This window comes from Macaca fascicularis, chromosome 4, assembly GCF_037993035.2.
Source record: "Macaca fascicularis isolate 582-1 chromosome 4, T2T-MFA8v1.1".
NCBI lineage: Eukaryota > Metazoa > Chordata > Mammalia > Primates > Cercopithecidae > Macaca > Macaca fascicularis.
This window is the reverse complement of record NC_088378.1, coordinates 147,880,942-147,902,924: the sequence shown is the minus strand read 5'-3', so window position 1 is coordinate 147,902,924 and position 21,983 is coordinate 147,880,942. Positions and strand designations below refer to the sequence as shown.

The 21,983-nt window shown below is 43.7% G+C and overlaps 1 protein-coding gene, 1 long non-coding RNA gene and 1 pseudogene across 6 annotated transcripts in view; 1 reads left to right on the top strand and 2 right to left on the bottom strand.

The window, feature by feature from the left end:
• The window catches only part of RIPOR2 (RHO family interacting cell polarization regulator 2), a 240,215-nt gene extending 218,463 nt beyond the window's left edge, over positions 1-21,752 (bottom strand). For all 5 annotated transcript variants that reach the window (XM_074038759.1, XM_045390575.3, XM_074038757.1 and 2 more), the window contains exon 1: positions 21,402-21,752. In XM_074038759.1, coding sequence (XP_073894860.1) covers positions 21,402-21,477 — 76 coding nt within the window. In that variant the 5' untranslated portion in view covers positions 21,478-21,752. The remainder of the gene's footprint in view (positions 1-21,401) is intronic.
• On the bottom strand, positions 1,518-4,115 carry LOC141410159 (argininosuccinate synthase pseudogene; annotated as a pseudogene).
• On the top strand, positions 6,151-8,489 carry LOC141410160 (uncharacterized). The gene is made up of 2 exons (XR_012434165.1): positions 6,151-6,438; positions 8,122-8,489. It is a non-coding gene; the product is annotated as an uncharacterized lncRNA (long non-coding RNA).
• Positions 21,753-21,983: the final 231 nt, after the last annotated feature.

Here is a 21,983-nt window from a genome sequence, read left to right as displayed (position 1 = left end):
AAGTGGGAGCTAAGCTATGAGGATGCAAAGGCATAAGAAAGACACAAAGAATTTTGGGGACTCAGAGGGAAAGGGTGGGAAGGGGTTGAGGAATAAAAGACTACAAATTGGGTTCAATGTATACTCCTCGATTGATGAGTCAAAATCTCACAGATCACCACTAAAGAACTTACTTATGTAACCAAATCCCGCCTGTTCCCAAGAAAACCTATAGAATTTAAAAAAAAAAAAATTTAAGATTTAAAAAAAAAAGGAAATTAAAGTTGTGGCAAATGTGGCAAGACTGTGGAGGGTCCCAACATTTAGCTGAGGAGTTTGTCTATAGTCTGAGTCAGTGAGAGACCAGATTGAAATCCACCCTATTACATGAAACAATCCTAAATTCCTTAATGCTTCAGATCAGGTAATTGGTTTATAAGAGAAAGTTGGTGCCAGGGGAAAGATAAATATTAAACTTAAAAAAAAAAAGGTCTGTAACTATGTAGAAATGAACCCATCAATTTGATGGAATTAGATACACTTGTTTTTAGGTATAATTTACATGGAGTAAAATTAGCCCTTTTTAGTGCATAGTTCTACAAGTTGTAACAAATGTATACAGTAGTGTAACCGCCACCACAATCAAGATACAGAAGAGTTACATCATATGAAAAAAGTTTCCTCATGCCTCCGTAGTCAACCTCTCTACCTAGCCCTTGGCAACCAATGATTTGCTTTCTGTCCTAATAGTTTTGTCTTTTCCAGACTGTCTTATGAGTGGTATCATACAGTATGTAGCCTTTTGAGTCTGGCTTCTTTCACTTAGGATAATGCATTGAGAATAAGCCATGTGATTGCATGCATCAGTTCATTTGTTTTTATTGCTTAGTCATATCTCATTGTATGGATATACAGTTTGCTTAATCATTAATTCATAAGGACAAATATTTCTTTTTAACATAACACATATAACTAATGTGGTACCCAGGCTGGAGTGGGGTGTGTTCACAGCTCACTGCAGCCTCAAACTCCTAGGCTTAAACCATCCTCCCACCTCAGCCTCCTGAGTAGCTAGACTACAGGTGTGTGCCACCACACCCAGCTAAGTTTTTGATTTTTTTGTAGTGATAAGAGTCCCACTGTGTTGTCCAGGCTGGACTTGAACTCATGGGCTCAAGCAGTCCTCTCCCTACTACCTCCCAAAGTTTTGGGATTATAGGCATGATGGTGCAACCATGGCTAGCCCAAAATAATATTTACAAGCTTTAGGGATTTATTTACTAATCGACAAAGATGATGACAGGAAAAAGAGAAAATGCAAATAGAGTATGCATTAATTTCAGAAAGGTGAATGTCACTGCCCAGTAGACTCGTTTTCAGAGCAGTCAATTTTTTTACTAGTGTATCTTTTAATTGCCATTTTATAGCTACCCACCGCAGCTGCCCCCCACCCTTCCCTTCAATGACGATGTTTGCAGGCTTCAGGGGACCAGGGACAAAGCTGGGGCCTGGTAGCCCCACTACGCTACCAGCTGGGAAGAACAAGTAACAATTACAAATTATCACAACAGTTAGCACCTGTACTTGGGGTAGCTGCAAAGTGAGGAGGCCCCAGCTCCTCATTGTACAGTGGTCTATTTGGCAGTGACCTTGCTCAGGAGGCAATGATACTCCTTCAGCCTGAGGGAATTGATGTCGATGAACCCAGTGGCATCAATTGGTTCATAATCACCCTGCGCGTTCATGCTCATGAGCTTCTCGTTGTAGGGAGACAGTGGGGACTCCCGGCTAAGGATGTACACCTGGCCCTTGAGGACGGACACCTGCGCTTTCCCTTCTACTCAGTCCTAGGACTTGGCGATGCAGTGGCGGACAAATTCACACTCAGGGCTGTGCTGGAAACCGGCAAATTTCAAGCTCAGCAAATTTCAAGCCCAGGCCTTGTTTGATTTTGCACACCTCCTGCCTGGTCCATGGTGAAGGCTGCGATGTCTAAATGAGTGTGGTAAAGGATGGTGCCTGCTGGGGTCTCATAGATACCTCGGGCCTTCATTCCAGTGAAGTGGTTCTCCATGATGTCAGTACATCCCACACCGTGCTTGCCTGCGACTTCGTTCAGGTACATGAAGAACTCCAAAGAGGTCTAGTGGGTGGAGCCATCCTTGACGTTGGTCACCTTCACGGGGACCCTTTACGCTGGTCCCTTCACAGGGACCGTTTTTTAAACTCGATCTCGAGGATGTCAGGGGTGTTGAGGGCTTTGGCCGGTTCCTGGGTCTTCGTGTAGAGACCTGGAGGCACTTGGTTCTTGGGGTTCTCCAGGGTTCCAGCCTCCCGGCTGATATGCATGAGATTCTCGTCCATGCTCCATGGGTTCTTGGGAGTGACGGGAATGGGAATCCCGTGTTGCTTTGTGTATTCCATCAGCTCATTACTGCCCTTGAACTGGTTATAGAACTCGGGCATCCTCCAGAGTTCAATGACCTTTATCTGTGAGGGAGTGCCAGCGAGTACCAGATGAGCTCAAACTGGACCTGATCGTTCTCCTTACCCGTGGTGCCGTGGGCACCCTCTCCTGCTGGACGATTTCCACTTGTTTGCTGGCAATGCAGGACCTGGCGAGAGGGGTGCCCAGGAGGTAGCAGTCCTCACACAGTGTGCTGGACTGGATGGCCGGCCAGATGAACTCCTCCACAAACTCCCTGATGACATCCTCAGTGAACACCTGTTTGGCCACAAGTTTCAGTGCCGCCTTCCTGGCTTCCTCGAAGTCTTCCTTCTGGCCAGTGTTGGCCAGGTAGGCAATGACGTCATAGCCTTGTTCCTTCATCCACACGAGGATGCAGGAGGTGTCCAGGCCACCACCATAGGCCAGAACCATGGAGCCTTTGCCGGACCTAGCATCTGGGATTGGAGGCACTAGTTCTAAGCATCTGGAGCCTGTCTTCATAGTGCAGTGAACCACTCTTGTCAGGCAGCGGTGGCAGGCAACAGAGCAGAAGCATGCAGATTTTTAAACCATTGTTAAAGGTTTACAGTTCTGTGTCGTTTTGGAAGCAGTGTGCCCCCAGACTGCCAACTGACCCTCAAAGAGGAAGGAAAGCCCTCACCTTGCCTCCCGACAATACTGCAGCGCTGTTTCTCATAACTTGTAACTGCTGCTTCCCTACTCTGTCCACGGAGCAGGTGAGTATCAGACTTAGCTGAGGCTGATAATCGTTTCTAGATTTTGTCAATGCTTTGCCTTCAGTTTCCTCTTTATGCCTCTTCTAATCCATTGATATCCTTCTCACCATGGGTTTTCTTTGATGACTTGGAAAACTATTTTCTCTGTTTCTAGTTATTTATTGAAAATTGAAGTTGCCATCCTTTCGGCTCCACAACATTCTCTGAAGCCAAATTTGTGACTTCAGGTTGTATGTCGATGGGTGAGCAATCAGACATGTGGGGCCATGCTCAGTTTAACCTTCAAATATTCACACTAAATGGACGGGAGAAGAGTCCAGAAAAAGAGGCCATAGTTGATATGTAGAGGTCTCTTTTACCATTTAATGGTAACAGGAAGCCCTCTCTGCCTCACGCCCGCTCCCACCCACAGCTCCTGGTGTACAGGTGGGTGGCAGGAGTTCTAAGAATTTGATCTACTCAAGGGGGGAAAAAGGTAATTTAGAAGCTTCTATTTATTTAGCTTTAGGATTCTTCCAGACAAATTCCAGTAAGAGCCTGTGGTGGTAAGGTTTCTGCTATTTGGAGATAGTACTTTGGATTTACATAGAAACTCTCTGTTGAATAACAGTGCTCTGGAAGCCCAGAGCTAGGGGAAGACTGGGTGCATGACAAGGCTTTTTTAGGGTTAGAAGTATAAAAGCAACAGGACCTTTAAAAAAAAAAATGACAGGGACAGATAAAGAAGTTTACCCTCGCCCCCTCCCAGCACTATTTGTGCCTTAAAAGAAGGGAAAAACAAAAGTTCTTTTTAATTTAAATTGAATTTCTAAGGAGAAAAACATTTCATTGTTTTTAGAATATAACTGATTAAAACGAAAACTGAATGTTGAACTTGAGAAAACCATACAAATTAAAGAAAATGCACATTAGGTTTAAAAGAAAAACTTCCTGTGATATGATGAATATGCGTATTCAACACGGCTTTGGAAAACATTGTTTTTTCACTTTAAGGAGCAATCTTTCCCTTCCCTTAGTCCTCTAGTGAGCAACTGTTCAGGAAGAGTGAGAGGGTGGGTTTTCTTAGAGGTCAAGAATCAGAGCTGTGGGAGACACTGAAATATGGGCTTGACCAGAAGACTGTGATACATGGATGAGCTTCTTCACGACTCCAAGGGATGATTTGGTTGTGCTTTGATATATGGTATTTCAAAACCAAGTTGTACGTGTATTCACCAACAAAAGAAACTGAAGAAATTGCATGAGATTAAAAGTTACAAAGATTGTTGGGTTTTTTGTTTTTGAGTCACAAGCAAGTCATTTTTAAAAGCATCGTGCTCAGCAAGACAGGTTTATAAATGAATGCTACTCACAGATGGAAACTAAAGAATGAACCAAACCACTAAAAGCTACATAAAAGGTTTCTTATTTTTCTGTACTGTATGATTAATTAGAGCCATCGTGTGAAAAAGAGAGGAAAATTGCTTCTCTTCATGGTATTTTGCTATTAGGGAGCTTTTATTAGATATTTATTTAGGTATACATTTTGTCACATGTATAAATGAGAGCCAAGTTCATTATTTGAGATCTCACTAATTGGGATTTATGAGAAGTCACATAGAGATGGTTTCAAGTTTACCTCTGCTTAGCAAATGAAAAATAAAGGACTGCGAAGGGCGGATTGAAAAGATGAACCTTCTAAAGCATTTTGGAAGCTCAATATGCAAACAACGGAGACACTAATTATAAATGCTTCCTGTTTATCCTTAAAGACAAGAAGCCTGAGAATTTCTAGAAGGCAATACTTTGTTACCCTGAGCAGCTGTACATTTTTCTTTTTCTGTATATTAGAGAAAGGAGTTTTATGTGTACTCACAAATCATTTACATGAATTTCAGAATATGAATCCTGCAATTGCTTTGAATTTGTGAACGTTCACTGTCAGATGGAGATTACGGTGGTCTAAAATTCAAGACCATGCCAACTTTAAAGAAGGTAAACAGAGGAAAATCTTGGGGCATACAGCACGAATGCCTCTGAAAGGAATTTGGCAGGAGGTAAGAGGCTGAGGTCTGGAGGAAACAAATAATAACTCAAGTGCTCTCCAGTGGAGAGGAGGCTGAGAAGAGGCCACTCTGGCTTGCTCCACAGGCCCTAGACCACTCCCGGGCTGCTCAGGTGTGAGTCTGTTTGCTGATTTGCTGACATCACCGGCCTCACAAGTCCTGACACAGCAAGTGCAAAAGAAACCACTCAGGTAAACGGCACATTCTGGGATCCGCAAGTCTTCTATAAGTAGCTGCTCCAATTTCCAAATGTTAAAACAAAAAAGTAAGCTCATAAAGAACTTGCTGATGCATTCTATTTTTAAAATAATAATAAAAAATAATTTGGGTGATACTGCATAGCTCACAAAAGATTTCCACGTGCATTATCTTAATGCAAACGACAATCGCGTAAGGGTGGATTCAATTCACCTACTTTTGCTTACAAGACGGCCCAAGCACCGAGAAGCGAAGAAAAGCACTTAGCACACAGGACTGCAGAGCCACCCAGCCCTCTGTGGGTTCCCAGGGGGAGGCGCTCGAGGGTGAAGTACAAACCCATCCCCAGGCTCCGAAAGAAAAGTCTACAAGCTGACCTCTGTGGGAGGGTCAGGGCCCAGGGTCTAAATATAGACATGCTGTGCAGCGGTTTCTGTTTCTTTCACGCACAGCACAGAAGGAAAAGCGTTTGGGGTTCAGTTCTGGCAGGAAATAAATACGTAACCGGCCTCGTGGTGGCCATGCTGTAGCTGGCTCACTCCGAGCAGGCACCTTGGGGGATGACAGGCGCATCCTCCGCTAAGGGTGGGAACAGCCTTGGGCGCCCCAAATGCTGGGGAGAAAGAGGGCCCCCCTCCCTGGGAATGAGTCACCAAATCCTTGAGCGACTTAGGTGCTCCTGCCCCACCCTCTTCTCCACCTCAGCCCAGCCTCTCAAATACCGTGATCCGCAGACGCTCCCAGGTTGGGAAACCGACTGAACAAGAGGGAAGAGGCAAGTTCCGTGGACAGGAATCCCTGGAGACACACCCAGCAGCCAAGGAAGGCAGAGGTGCTCCAGTCGGGCCGCTGAGCCATCCTTCTTGGCTCGGTTCTGAGAAGAAAGGGTAGTGGGCACCGTCCGTTGGAAGTGGGCTGGCTGCCTACGACCCCCACCAGCTCTAAGTCCAAGGGTTCTGCGTGTTCAGATTTCTTTCTGAGTGGCCCCTACCACCCTCGTCCTACATAAAAAAGAATTCAGGGACTCAAGGTAGGCATTCTGTAGAGATTTGAATATTCGGTTAATTTTCCTTCACTGTATTCTCAGATACCTGGACATTCAGCACGGCGCAGGAAGATGCAGTTTCCAATAGATTTCCAAATATCTCCTTAGCTGCCCTCAGACATCGCCAGCCCTTGTCCTGCCTCTAGGAGACTCCCAGAGCTGTGTGCATTTCAACCGGGCCCATGTTTTGAGATTTGGGGAGAGATTGTAGGGTGTATTTTCTGACTAGACAGCGTGGCCACTGGAAGAACCATAAAATTAGGAGTTGATTGATTTGAGCTTGAGTCCTAGAGTTCTAGCAGTGAAAACCCGCTCTGGACTTATGAGTGTCTGAATGTTGGCTCTGTTCTGCCACACTGTGGCCTGTGATTTTTAGTAAGTCCTTTAACTTCTCTGAGCCTCAGCCTCTCACTTGCAAAATGGATACAATTACCAACCTTATAGGGGTGAACTGAGGATTAAGTGAGATAATGCCCAATAGGGGAGCTGGCACAATGCCTGATACTGAGAGGTGACAATGTGCTAGCAGCCCTCACTCTCAGTGCCTCCTTGGCCTCCAGCCTTGGCGTCCACTCTGGCGGCACTTGAGCCCTTCAGCCCGCCAGGGTACCATGGGAGCCCCTCTCTGGGATGGCTGAGACCGGAGCTTCCTTCCTCTGCTTGCAGGGAGGTGTGGAAGGAGAGGCGCGGGTGGGAACCGGGGCTGCGCTCACCGGACGGTATGAGTTCCGGTGGGCGCTGGCACAAGCTCAGCAGGCCCCACAAACGGAGCGGCCAGCCGGCACCGCAGGCCCAGGGCAGTGAGGGGCTTAGCACCCGGGTCAGCAGCTGCAGAGGTTGCGCCGGGTCCCCCCGCAGTGCCAGCTCGCTGGCTTCGCACTCAAATTCTGGCTGGGCCTTAGCTGCCTCCAGGTGGGGCAGGGCTCGGGACCTGCAGCCCGCCATGTCTGAGCTCCTCCCCCTGCGGTGGACTCCCGGGCGGCCTAAGCCTCCCTTATGGGGGCCGTCCCCTGCTCCGTGGTGCAGGGTCCTATTGACAGCCCAAGGGCTGAGGAGTGCAGGCAGGGCTCCAGACTGGCAGGTAGCTCCACCTGCAGCCCTGGTGCACGATCCACTGGGCGAAGCCAGCTGGGCTCCTGAACTGGCTGGGGACTTAACTTTTATATCTAGCCTAGGATCATATGTGCACCAATCAACACTCTGTGTCTAGCTCAGGGTTTGTAAATACACCAATCAGTACTCTGTATCTAGCTAACCTAGTGGGGACTTGGAGGACTAGCACTCTGTGACTCCGTGTCTGGCTCAAGGATTGTAAACGCACCAATCAGCACTCTGTGGCTAACTCAGGGTTTGTAAATACACCAATCAGTACTCTGTGTCTAGCTCAAGATTTGTAAATAGGCCAATTGGTACTCTGTATCTAGCTAACTAGCACTCTGTGACTCTGTGTCTAGCTCAAGGATTGTAAACGGACCAATCAGCTCTCCGTAAAATGGACCAATCAGCAGGATGTGGGTGGGGCCAGATAAGGGAATAAAAGCAGGCTGCCGGGACCAGCCAGGGGCAACCCACTCCAGTCCCATTCCACACTGTGGAATTTTTGTTCTTTTGGTTTTTGCAATAAATCTTGCTGCTGTTTGTTTTTTGGGTCCATGCTGCTTTTATCAGCTGTAACACTCACCAGGAAGGTCTGCAGCTTCACCCCTGAAACCAGCGAGACCACAAACCCACCAGGAAGAACAAACAAGTCCAGATGCACTGTCTTTAAGAGCTGTGATACTCACCACGAAAGTCTGCAGCTTCACTCTTGACTGGCGAGACCATGAACCCACCAGAACGAAAAAGCTCGAGACACATCTGAATGTCTGAAGGAACAAACTCCAGGCACACCATCTATAAGAACTGTAACACTCACTGTGAGGGTCCATGGCTTCATTCTTGAAGTCAGTGAGACCAAGAACCCCCCAATTCTGGACACAATACTAATATTGCCCCTAATAAATGACAGATGTACTGTCTTACTCCTTTCTCTCTGAGCTTCAGTTTCCATACAAGAAAAAAATTGGGGGGCAGAGATAGTACGGATCCTTCTAGCTCTGCAGGGTAGTTGTGGGTCTCCAATGAGATAATGCATGTGAAATCACTTCCACCCTTAGGAATGTGAAGTCACTTCCACCTTTAAGAATGTGAAGTTTTAATCAATTTTATCAGGTTGACATTGGGCCCTTCATCTAGTCCACACTAGGGTGGAAAAGTATGGGGAAGAGTGGATCTGATTTGATGTAGGAGGAGGTAAGGAAAGGCCCTGAGAATTGTGTTCTAAGACTGAGAGAAGACACCATTGATTAGTACAACTGGAGGCAGCAGAGTGCAAGGAGAGGTTGCCCTCAGAGAAATGAGGGCCGGGTGCAGTGACTCAGGCCTGTAATCCTAGAACTTTGGGAGGCTGAGGCAGGCAGATCATGAAGTCAAGAGATCAAGAACATCCTGGTCAACATGGTGAAACCCCGTCTCTACTAAAAATACAAAAAATTAGCTGGGCGTGGTGGCACGCCCCTGTGGTCCCAAGTACTTGGGAGGCTGAGGCAAGAGAACGGCTTCAACTCGGGAGGTGGAGGTTGCAGTGAGTGGAGATCATGCCACTGCACTCCAACCTGGCGACAGAGCAAGACTCTGTCTAAAAAAAAAGTAAGAGAAAAGGAGTGGATAGGAAACCAGGAACGAACTCTGGCCCGGACACAAAGGTATGTTCACGTACTGACTGTACTGAGACAGTGAGTGGTCTGACTGATGCCTCACAGATGAGCAGGGGCAAGACCAGGAAACAAGTCCCATACCCTGAGCTGGGACTCTCCGTGCCCCACATCACCTTCTCAGATGACAGAAATAGAGACAGCATTGGGAGTGAGGGTGAAGGAAAAAAAAATACGTAACCTTACCCTGAAGATTATGCTTCTCATCTTAAAACAAACAAACAAACAAAAAAAACCCGGTATCTTCATTTTTTAACTGTTGTGGGGAAATAGAAGAAAATCAAAATTTTTTTTTTTTTGGTCCTTTGAGGGAATTATAACGATGTCTGGGATACTCAGTTAAAAGCTGGGTTAAAAACATGAAGTCAAACTATATGCTTTTCTTAAGAGATCAAGATATTCTTTAATTCTTTTCCTTCTGTGTGCAGGATATTATTGTTTTAGATTGAAAACACAGACTTTTAACTCAAGGTAGGGAAAGAAAATGGAGTGGGAGAACCAGACAGCCAGAAAGCTCTTCAAACTTAGTGGGACTCCTGGTTTCTCCACAACTGGGTCTTAGCTTGACAGAACCATTACAGCCTCCACTATAGTGTCTCTCCCCTTTTTCCCATCCTTGTTCTTCTGTATCCTCCTGCCTCTGCTTGTCTGTGTCATCCTGGCTCAGGTCTTAAATGGGGGGAAAGATCTCTGTTTTTGTGTACAGGTTGTATAATCATATACAATGTCAAAGAAAAAGTAGGGTTGATGACTGGCCTAATACATTGTGAATCATAATCATTTACTGCTTATTAAATAAACTATCCCTGCGTAGTTGCCACTGATGATATTGCCAGGGTACAGATGAGGTGAAGTGGGACTTAGAGGGTTCAGAGTCCCTCATTTGCTCAGAGCTTCCCCTGAGAGAGGACCAGAGCTATGGATAGAATGGGGGTGCCCCAGAACTCGGGGGTTGTCCCCTCTGATGACCATGTTTACTCATGCTTTTTGGTGATTAGAGATCTTACCACTTGCAAATAACTATACTGTATAAGAATACATCCAATAATGGGATACTACTCAGCAATGAAGAGGAACAAATATACATGCAATATCGTCGATGTATCTCAAATGTATCATGTTAAGTGAAAGACGCAAGACTCAAAAGGCTACATACTGTATGATTCCGTTTATGAGATTTTTTTTTTTTAAGATGGGGTCTTGTTTTTTTTTTTTTCTTTCTTTCTTTCTTTTTTTGAGATAGAGTTTCACTCTTGTTGCCCAGGCTGGAGTGCATTGGTGTGATCTAAGCTCACTGCAACCTCTGCCTCTTGGGTTCAAGCGATTCTCATGCCTCAGCCTCCTAAGTAGCTGGGATTACAGGCATATAACACAATGCCCAGCTAATTCTGTATTTTAGTAGAGGCGGGGTTTCTCCATGTTGGTCACGCTGGTCGTTAACCCCTGACCTCAGGCGATCCACCCACCTTGGCCTCCCAAAGTGTTGGGATTACAGACGTGAGCCACTGCGTCTGGCGCTGGGGTCTTGCTATTGCACTTGCCTAGGCTGGAGTGCAGTGGCTATTCACAAGCAGGATCCCACTACTGATCAACATAGGAGTTTTTACCTGCTCTGTTTTCAACCTGGGCCGGTTCACCCCTCTTTAGGCAACCTGGTGGTCCCTCACTCCCAAACGGTCACCATATTGATATTAAACTTAGTGCAGACACCCCGTCAGCAGAGCACACTATACCCCAGAACTCCTGGGCTCAAGCCATCCTCCCGAGTAGCTGGGACTTTAGGCATGTGCTACTGTACCCAGCTTATGAGACATTCTGGAAAAGCCAAAACGATAAGGACAGAAAACAGATCACTGGTTGACAAGGGCTGGGGAAAGGGATTAACTCCAAATGGGCATGAAGGAATGTCTGGGGTGATGGAACTCTTCTATATCTTCATTGTTGTGGTGGTTACACGACTGTAAGTATTTGTCAAGACCCATAGGACTGCACACTTAAAAAGTATGCTGTACTCTATGTAATTATACCTCAATAAACATGACTAAATTTTTTTTAAACTATTAACAAAGATTGACTGATATATATGTTGGAGTGTTTAGAATAAAGTATACAGATGTCTGTAATTTATTTAGACAGCTTTAAAAATAAGATTTATTAAAGGATTTATAGAGAGATACATAGTTAGGTATGTGATGTAGGTGGTAGTTACATGGATATTCACTGTATAATTATTTCAACTTTTCTATATGTGAAATGTATTAATAACAAAATGTTGGAAAACATTTAAAAATATATCTAATGCATTTTCTTCACCATCTATGCCATTTAGAGGGTTGCTTGTAGACCCATACACTTGCTTTCATACTCTCTCATGAGTTCAACAGTACTCTCCCTCCCCCCTTCAAACCATCCTAATAGGAGTAAAGTTTCCCCTTGGTACAGAGGGGAAGAGCTCTTGGGGTTCTTTGCCGACTCACATGAATTTACTGTCCTCCCTTTGATGCAGTATCAGCAAGCGAATCCTTTATGGTGTTTTTTTTTTTTTTTTTTTTTTTTTTTACTTGCTTGAAAATGGAAGGAATGGATTAATTTCACTCAATTTGTAACAAACCTCAGGGAACAAGCTTTGGGCAGGAGCAATTCAAAGTGTTAGCAAGTATCTCAGTCTCCGTTTTTCTTGATACTGCCTGGTTCTTGCTGCTGGCTCAGGCTTTGCCTGCCTCTTTCCATCCCACCCTGCAATGGAGGTAAGAACTAAGCCACCTGCTCCCAAACACAAGAACCTCTCTGATGCCTCAGAAACCAGGCACCCCTAGAGCCAACCCTTGATGGGATTGGAAATGGTCTTGTTTCCAAATCACTCTCTGTTTGGTGGAGGATGAAAAGATCTCCCCTTCAAAGAGTGTGTGAGGCATAGGTTTTTGAAAATAGATATGCATACCTTCTCCCGATTACCGTGACCTTTAAAATAGCCCAGTTTCCAGCTGGAAACAGAAAGAGCAGCACAGCGTGACTGGAGAGTCACAGATGTCCAGCCTCCATAAGTAAGTACATGGATAGTTCAATTCCCAACCAATACAATCCACTTTACAATTATAATCATTTTTTAATATTTAAGTGAATCAGATTAGATACATTTAAAGTGTCTCAAACTCTACAAGCTTTCATTTGGATTTGGGTATATGGATCCTGTCTGAAGAAATTTATTTCTATTGACATAAAAAGGTACCCAAGTTATGTTGTGAAATGAAACAGTAAGTTGTAGAACATGGTATTATTCTGATCCCATTAAAAAATATATTTAGCTCAGCACTTTGGGAGGCCAAGATGGGAAAATTGCTTGAGCCCACAAGTTCAAGACCTGCCTGGGCAACAGAGCAAGACTCTGTCTCTACAAAAAATTAGCTGGGCATGGTGGCACATTCCTGTGGTCCCAGCTACTTGGGAGGCTGAGGTGGGAAGACGGCTTGAGCCCAGAGGTTCGAGGCTGCAGTGAGGCTGCAGTGAGGCTCCAGTGAGCTGCGATGGCGCCACATGCCTGGGTGACACAATGAGACCCCATCTCAAAAAAAAAGTTTTATGTTTTAGCTCTTATTTTTAATGTTTAAAAATGGATATTTAACTTAATGGGCTATAATCTATTAACATCATTGTTTATTTTGATGCTCACGTTGTCCCAGTTTTGCCAGTAGAAGCCCCTCCAAGGCAGCTCCCCAATCATTTTGACAGATTTCCTTTTCTTTTTTTTTTTTTTTAGCACTTCTTTATTTTCTGGCACAAGGTGTTTCAGCTTAATCTTGTAATTTAACTGCTGCAGCCCTGGGATCAGAATTTTTCCAATGAGCCCTCATTCCTTTTGGTGTGACTGATATTCAAAAACCAAGATCTGGGTACTAGGTCGCTCATTGCTATTGGGTGTTACTGCTTCTAGATCCTTTTAGTGGACAGAGCTAGGAAATATCTGTGTCTGTCTGTCTATTTAGATTATTCTAATTCCAGGGCAACAAATCGGATTCTTTTTTGTCTTCACTCATTTTATATTTGTATCTGCCTTCTCCCACAGTGAGAACTCTGGCTCCCAACACATCATGTAGGTACTTGTTTGCTTAGTTCTGCAATACACAAAATAGTTTTAGAATTGTTATAACTGTGGTCTACAAAAAACAAATCTGCTAAACAGAGTTTAAGGTTATTTTTATTACTTTTTTTTTTTTTGCTTTTTGACTGAGGATATTTAGCCAAAGTATTGTGTTCAAATGTTACTTGGATTAATTCTTTTCATTTTCTTCCATGTAGTTGTGCTATTCATTTGAAATATAGTTCATTGGTTTCTGTTTGCATTCAATTTGCATTTTTTCTCATACTTGTTTATTTAATTTTATTTTTGAATGTGTAGAGAATTGATAACATTTTAAAACAAAAACTACACAAAAAGGTTATATGTATATATATTTAGCATATTTTACAAAAGAAATGGGAGTGCTATGCTGCATGGGGTGAGGGCTGGGAATTCTAGATGACTTTCTCTCTGTTGTATGTTTCTATATTGTTTGATTTTTATACAACATGGGTATATTAGGTTTGTATCAGATGAAAACAAAATCAAGACATATTTTTCAGTGCTATTGCCCAAGTTTACAGTTTTGACAACTGTGTAGGGAGGGTAGGAGGGGGTAAGGTGTGTGTATATAATTAACATGTTCTTACACAATGAAACCATTTCTTGGATCTTGCTATTTCAGAGGAAAAACTGGTACTCACATAGTGGGTTGGATCTAGGCTAACATATTTCAAGATGCTTTCCATTCCCTAAGATCCTCCTTACCCCCAACTTGATACACTAGCTTAATGCTTCTGAGAAAATTTGCTATTCTGGTAATTTTCTGCTACCAACCAGAGACCAAGTTATCATTCTAGCGATTAACTTTTGGGGCTCTTTAGATCCCTCATCAAACAAACAACCTGAGAATTACAGACTTCAGAATCCTTCGAGGTTCCGAGTTCTCTAATCCCTCTGTTGGTTTCATTTTCTTTTTTATGTTTATTAGCTGTCTTTGTATTTGCTGCTGCTTCCTCTCCTTTCCTTTTCCCTCCACACCCTCTCTTTTGTCCATCCTTGGCTGGAGACAGCTAAAATATCTGTCCAGATCATGTACATACAAAGAAAACACTTTCTCAACCAACGGACCTCCTTGAATTATTCAAAGTACCTTCCATTCTCCAGCTTCCCATCATTTTTCTTCCTTGACAGTATAAACTGGAATTGGACATTTGGCAATTGTACCCATGGATTTAATCATTCAGGCAGGAAGGAGGAGGGTAAGCCTTCTACAGAAGCAAGTATTCTTCTGAATGATGAGAAAATAGGTAACAACATGTTTGAAGGTATATAAATAATTTTATGCCAGTATAAACACTAGGGTCCCTAAAACAAAATGCAGTAGCATTCTCTGTAATTGGCAGAGCTGTTGGTAAACAAGATTCGGAACTGGGGAGAAACCCAGGCCTTGTGGGGCCCAGCCGCCTGTTGTTTGGGATGAGGCTGTTAATGGATAAATTTAGCAGGTGTCTAGACTGAAACCCAGGAAAATATGTGACCTATGAATTATACAGAACGTTCTAAAAGGTTTCTTTCTTTTTTGTACTTGGGGTAAGCCCCTCACTGACCTCCTCTCAAATCTTTAAGCTTGTAGCTTAAAGGAAATAGAAACCAAGAGAGGAATTTGCCTGGTATATTCTTCTCCACTTCAGAGCAGAGAAGCCCAGCCTGAAGCCTAAAATCGCAGCACAAGGGATTTGTCAGTCAGTAGCGATTCTGATGGTCAGAACAGCAGCAAGAGACCAAATCAGCAGGTTGGGAAAGGCAGCAACACGGTTTCTGCTGTGGTCTGGGACACTTGGGTGTTTGTATCCACGTTGAAAAGCTCAATCTGCAACCACAGTGCCTCCCCATGCTGGTACAAAATCCCAGAGGGGAGGATACCAGGGGAGAAACATGAGTGTTGTCAAGGCCTGACCCTTGCCAGATAACAGGTAAGCCAGGACAGAAAGCCGATAGAAGCTGGGATACTCTGTAAATTGACGCTGGATCTCTCTGCAAGCAGGGGCCATCTGCAGAGTGGGTAGCCTTGTGCAGATGGAGGACTCTGGGAAAGGTGCCCACATATTCTTCCTATCCCAAGCCCCTCTGTCTCCCTTAGATCTTGGCTTCAGGTTCTCATCTGAAGACAGTGGTATTTAGAAGAAAATCTAAGACTCTTTCTATGAATCAGAGTGCCTTCCAGAGCTGCACATGCAGTGAGGAATAGCCAGCTGGGTTCTTACCTCCCTGTGTAGAATTGTCAACCCAGGTTGATGGCAGACAGGAAAGCCCTCCTTCGAAGTCCCACAGCCCCAACCACAGTCCAGGGCATGGTCTGTGGGATTCAGACTGCTGCCCGACCAGGTCCCCTTGCCCAGTCACAATTAAGAATGCCATCACACTGAGTCAGGAGAACGGCTCACGAAGCAGAACAAGACAATTAAGTCACATTGACACTGGGAGGAAGTCGCCAGTGGTATCTCTGAGACAGCAGATTCCCTACTCTCAAGTGCATATCAGCTTTGTCACTGTTGTCTTTTCAGTGGGACAGAGAAAACTCATTTCCATTCCTTTCATTGGAGTCCACAAAAAGTGCTACCCAGTGGTCGCCTCCATCAAAGCTCTACTTAACAGAGTTCAACTGTTGTTTTGTTTGTTTGTTTGTTTTGTTTTTTTTTGAGACACCATTTGCTGTGTCACCTAGGCTGGAGTGCAGAGGCAAAGTAATAGCTCAGTGTAACCTCCAACTCCTGAGTTCAATCACAGCCTCCTGAGTAGCTGGGATTATAAGCACACACCACCATGCCTACTAACTTAAAAAGAAAAAATTGTTTATAGAGACAGGATCTTGCTATGTTGCCAGGCTGGTCTCTAATTCCTGGCCTTGAGTGATTCTCCCACCTCAGCCTCCCAAAGCATTGGGATTACAGGTGTAAGCCACCACACCAGGCCAGAGTTCAACTTTTTAAAGAGGTGAAACAGTAAGTTCCAAATGGGCTCTGTCATCTGGTTGCATTTACTTGTACTGAAAACAGCCTGGAGATCCTCTATAGGGGCAAACACTCCATTTTCCCAGAAGGACAGGAGTCACACCCCTAGGGGCCAAGATTGGTTTTTCCCTAGTGTATCTGTGTTGTCTCCTGTGTGGTGTGGTGCAAGCCAGCTAAATGTGAGGGTGGGGTGCATCGCTGAGGAAGATGGGGATACCTTCTCCAGTATGACATTTCTCCAATTATTTTGTGAAAAAATGTGCAGGTGGCAATGGTAAGCCCTTCATACTGCCTCAAATGCCACTATTACCAATTTTAGGCCCTCAGCTCCCAATAGCTACATTGCCAGGAACTGTGCTAGGCATTTGACATTTTATGTCTTTTAATCCCCCTCAATGACACTGGGAGGTTTGGTATTGTTGTAATAACCATTTTAAGGTTGAGGAAGTGGGCACTCAGGGAGGTGGAATAAATTGCCCACAGGCCAACAGCTAAGAAGTTATAGAAACAGGATTTGAAGCCAAATCTCCCGGTTGTCAAAGCTTATATACTATTTAGGGTTTCTTTCCTTTAATCCCCCACCCCAACTGTGGCAGACTAAAGGAAAGAAAGGCTCTCAGGGCACTCAGTTATCTGTACCGCCCCTCATTCCCATGCCCTGCCCTGACCCTGCTGTCATCATGTGGAAGGCCCAGGTACCCACGGAGCTGTTGCTCTGTCTGTACTCCTCTTTACCTGGGCAGGTCACAGGTAAGCAGTTTGACAGGGTTTACAGGACACCAGATAGGTCCTTCTCCCGAATGTCTGCTCAGTGTCACATATGTGTGTCTTTGCAGTGACCTTTGGCCTCTTTTAAAATTCAAATATCCCTAAGACAGGTAACATATTACTGTTCTCATACCTTGATTTGATTATTATATTTTTTTCACTATATTGCTATGGACTAAAAAAGAAAATAATCTAAATATTTAATTACAGATTCTGGGGGTGAAAGGAAGAAGTGAGGAAGGCTTAGGGAAGATGGACTTTGGGATCCATCGCTTTAATATGAGTTTAATTTTGATGGAACCCAGACGGTTATTGAGTAGATGAGGTGCCAGGTATTTTGCTAAGGGTTATAGGCATGCAGAGCATATTAAGGATTGGTTCTTACCTGGGGATATTTGAATATAGTCTGGGTATTAAATAATATGTGGGGATCATTGTTAATTTTATTACACAGTTATATAGAAAAATGTCCTTATATTTTAGAGATGCTCTTACTAAAATATTTAGTGTGGAGATGTCATAATGTCTGATTTATTTTTAAATGTTTCAATAGGAAATTAGATGAAGCAAATATGGCAAAATGTTAATAATTGTTAAATTTAAGTGATAGATACATAAGATTCATTATACTATTTTCTCAACTTTACTGAATGTTTGAAAATTTTCATAATAAAAAGTAAAACAAAAACAAATGAGCAAACAAAAAAACTTAAAGCTTTCCAGTAGCTCAAAATCGAAGTTCTATTGCAAAGATGACAATTAGGTTTTGTAGTAAGCAGAATTCGAAGATGGCCCCATGATTCTTGCCCACTGGCATATAAGCCGTGTATAATTCTTGCACCTTGGGTATAAATATGATGAGATTTTACTTCTGTGATTAGATTATGTTATATGGCCAAAATGAGGGATTTTGCAAATGTAATTAAAGTCCTTGATCAGTCCATTTTTAACTAATCAAAAGAGATTATCCTGGGTGGGCCTGACCTAATTAGGTGAGCCCTTTAAAGAAGAGTCTATAAGCAGCAAAAGACCCTTGTTGGCCTTGAGGAAGCAAACTACCATGTTCTGGAGAGGGTCATGTGGCAGGGAACAATGGGTGGCCTTTAGTTGCTGAAGGCCTCAGGCCTACAACTGCAAGAAACTAAATTCTGTCCATTGAGCTTGGAAGAAGACCCTGAGCCTCAGATGAGATTGCAGCCCCAGAGGACACCTTGATTGCAGCCTTGGGAGACCCTGAGCAGAGAATCCAGCTAATTCATGCCCATGGAAACTGTGAGATAAAAAATGTATGTTGTTTTAAGGCGATAAACTTGTGGTAATTTGTTACAAAGCACTAGAAAACAAATATAAATTTCAAGCAGTGAGACAATTCTAATTGATTAGACATGGCACCTTAAGACACTATATTAGAAAAGATTCCAAGGCAGGGCCTGGTCTCCTTGGGGGATAAAGAGAAAGCTGTGGTTGATTAGCAATGTCTGCATAGGCATGGAAATGGAGAGTGGTAGCACATGTCCCTCCTATCGCAATTCAAGGTCCCTCTGTGTATTTAAATGAAAGGGGTTTACTAACTTATTTTTCTTAAGGACAGAATAACCCCAAAGGATTATATAACTTGAGTCTCCAAGTTGGAGGAAACACTGACCTATGAGAAAAGCTTCAGAGAAAGAAGAAAGGAAACGTTAGCAAAGCAGATTTTAGCAGTTGCAAAATATTGCTGAGGGCCACCCTTGCAGGCTGACATTTGCAGTGATAGGCTGCCTTCCCTCACAGGTGTCTTCACTCTTTCTCCCTTTCCACTTTCTTTAATTTGCTGCCTGCAAACATGTACAGGTCTTTTGTGAGTTAAAAACGCAACCCTCCAAAAATGTCACTTGATCCTGTTCCTATTTCTAACTCACACTGACTCTCATGCAGCAGGGTTCTTGACCATCCTGGAAGAATATCAGAATTCCCTCCTTAGACACTATGCCAAAGAGGTTCAGGACCAGCCTGCTTAATGTTGAGCTTACATTCAACATCTATTAATATATCATTTCATATTAAAACCATGCAGAAATCAGCACAATAGTCAGATGTTAGTCTCAAAATTTAAGTGAAATGTCTGTAGTAAAGCAGGCTTTTCTCATAATTCTTAAGAGTATAGACCAACTTCCCATCCATACTAGTGAAACCATGTAGATCAATAATCCAGCTTTTCTCAGTGACGGATTCCATAATGGAGATATTGTATTAAAACTGTAAGATCACAACTATTTTCCTATAGATATAGAATGAAGTTTCACAAAAACTGGAGTTTAAGGTACGCGCAAGTAAAAGAAACATGATCAAGAAAGTAAAGGCCCAGAGAAAACTGATGGCTTCTTTAATTATATCAAAGAAAAGGAAGTATTTTGCTTGATGTAAATTATTTCCTTGTCTTTGAATTGTCATTTGGAAACCAACCGGCCCAGCTTGCCTCCAAAACTAGTAGACTGTGACTATGTTGGATACATGTTCCTAAGCCACTCATTCATCTTAATTTAACTGTCTATACCAGGGTTTTGTAACACATAAGGAAGAGTTGCCAACGTGTAACTAGGCATAAAGAACACTGTGTGACGAACTTCTATTTTATTTTATTTTATTTTTCAGATGGAGTTTTGCTCTTGTCGCCCAGGCTGGAGTACAATGGCACGATCTCTGCTTACTGCAATCTCTGCCTCTTGGGTTCAAGCGATTCTCCAGCCTCAGCCTCTCGAGTAGTTGGGATTACACGTGTCCACCACCACGCCCGGCTAATTTTTGTATTTTTAGTAGAGATGGGGTTTTACCATGTTGGCCAGGCTGCTCTTGAACTCCTGACCTCAGGTCATCTGCCCCCCTCAGCCTCCCAAAGTGCTGGAATTACAGGCGTGAGTGACTGCGCCCGGCCTATGTGATGGACTTCTAATGAGAACAACACCTAGCACATAAACCAGGGCTTGGCTACTGGTGATCCACAGTTGTCACACGTTGCCTCAGAACATTGATGTTATATATTTAAAATTCAAAGAATAAACTGCCAACATTTAAACTTGAGAGCTTTCACATAGAAATTAGTATTTCTTGCTTTTTTTTTTTTTTTTTTTTTTTTTGAGACAGAATTTCACTCTTGTTACCCAGGCTGGAATGCAATGGCGTGATCTCGGCTCACCGCAACCTCCGCCTCCCGGGTTCAAGCGATTCTCCTGCCTCAGCCTCCCCAGTAGCTGGGATTACAGGTGTCCACCACCACGCCTGGCTAATTTTTGTATTTTTAGTAGAGACAGGGTTCCACCATATTGGCTAGGATGGTCTTGATCTCTTGACCTTGTGATCCGCCTGCCTTGGCCTCCCTAAGTACTGGGATTACAGGCGTGAGCTACCGCATCCACCCACTTTTTTTGAAAAATTGGAAAATCTACCAACCTGTACCCCATTCCCCATGGAAACAATCTGATGGCATTGAATGGTGGGTGTCCCACTATGATGGGACACATATTTTCCCACTTGCTGTACACTCTACCACTCCCTATTGCTACCTCATACTGAGGCCAAATGTCAGTTGTTATTTATCATCGTGGTTTCACTATCATTTTTCTCACAACAGAGACAGGAAGAAAGTGAACTATTCGTTACCCCTGAAAACAGATACCTTTCACTCAGTCTTCTCAGCAGCCCAGCCCCTCCACCCATTTGAATTTGCTGACATCTGAGATAAATAAACATCTCTAAGAACAGACACACACGAATTTGTTACTTGTTTATGAGAAATGGTTTTGGCATACATTTGAAATGCTTTTTCATTCTCAGATTACTCCAATGCTAAAAACTCCCTTTTGGTTAGAGTTCCTGTCTACACAGTTGTGAGTTTGATAATTTAAGAAGCATACAATTGGGTCGTTTGAAGGAAATATGACTCACTGATCCTTGAATTTCACCTTATCTAGCTACAATGCTGATAACCTGTTTGATTCAGATGTTCCATTTTTTTCCCTACTGTAATAAACAAAAATTCCAATTCACATGACTCCTCGATCAATGTAAATATTTATTTGTATTTTCCATGTAGTTGGAGAAATAAAGAAAAGAGGCCCTGTGGCCCTGTCTTGCTCACCACTTGAAACAAAATGTATCTAGTTACCTCTAATTAGGATAGTGCTGGGAAGGAAATAGGAAGAGAGAGAGTAGGTAAAAAATACCAAAGTCCATTGGAAAAGGGAGCACAGGAAGGTGGAAGAGAGGAGGAAAGGGGTGAGATTGGAGAAGATTTGCAGAGGGCAAGAAATGAGTGTGTTGCGGGAAAGTGTGGAAAACAAAGGCAGAGAGTAGGTAACAACCCATCGGGACACTCACGGTTGAGCTGACGCCTCCGGATCCTGTCCCTCCATGGCCTGTTTCTGATCCAGTGTAATCGCGAAGGTAACACCATGGTCCCAAGAGAGCGGCCTAAAACCTGCTCATGGCAAGGGAACAAAAGGGTCTTGCAGCGATCACGGAAGTTAAGTCCAGACGTAAAAAATTGAAAAAGAAAACATAACACACCCTCTTTTTTTCTTTTCTTAAAAAAAAAAAAAGTATTTGAGGCTTCCGTTCACTTCTTTTATCTTGTAACTTGTCTTGCCTTTCCTTCCCTTAACTCCCGACTGGCCCGAAGGCAGCTGCTGTGCTGGGCTGCCCTAGCCTCCTGTGCCATGTTTTATGCATGAAGATGATGGGGCGGTAATTTATTCAAGCAGAGACGATCACCGGTCTCCTGTGTCTGCCCTCGCGTCAGAGGAGCTGTGCAATGGCAGGGGGAGGGCAGGTGTGTCTGACTGCACGCAGGAATGGCCTGAAATGGGAATCCCTCTCTCTAGGCAGAAATGAAGAGCCGAGCTTTGCTGCCGGAGCTGAATCAGAGCAACACTCCTTACCTTTTAGGGCGCATGATTTATT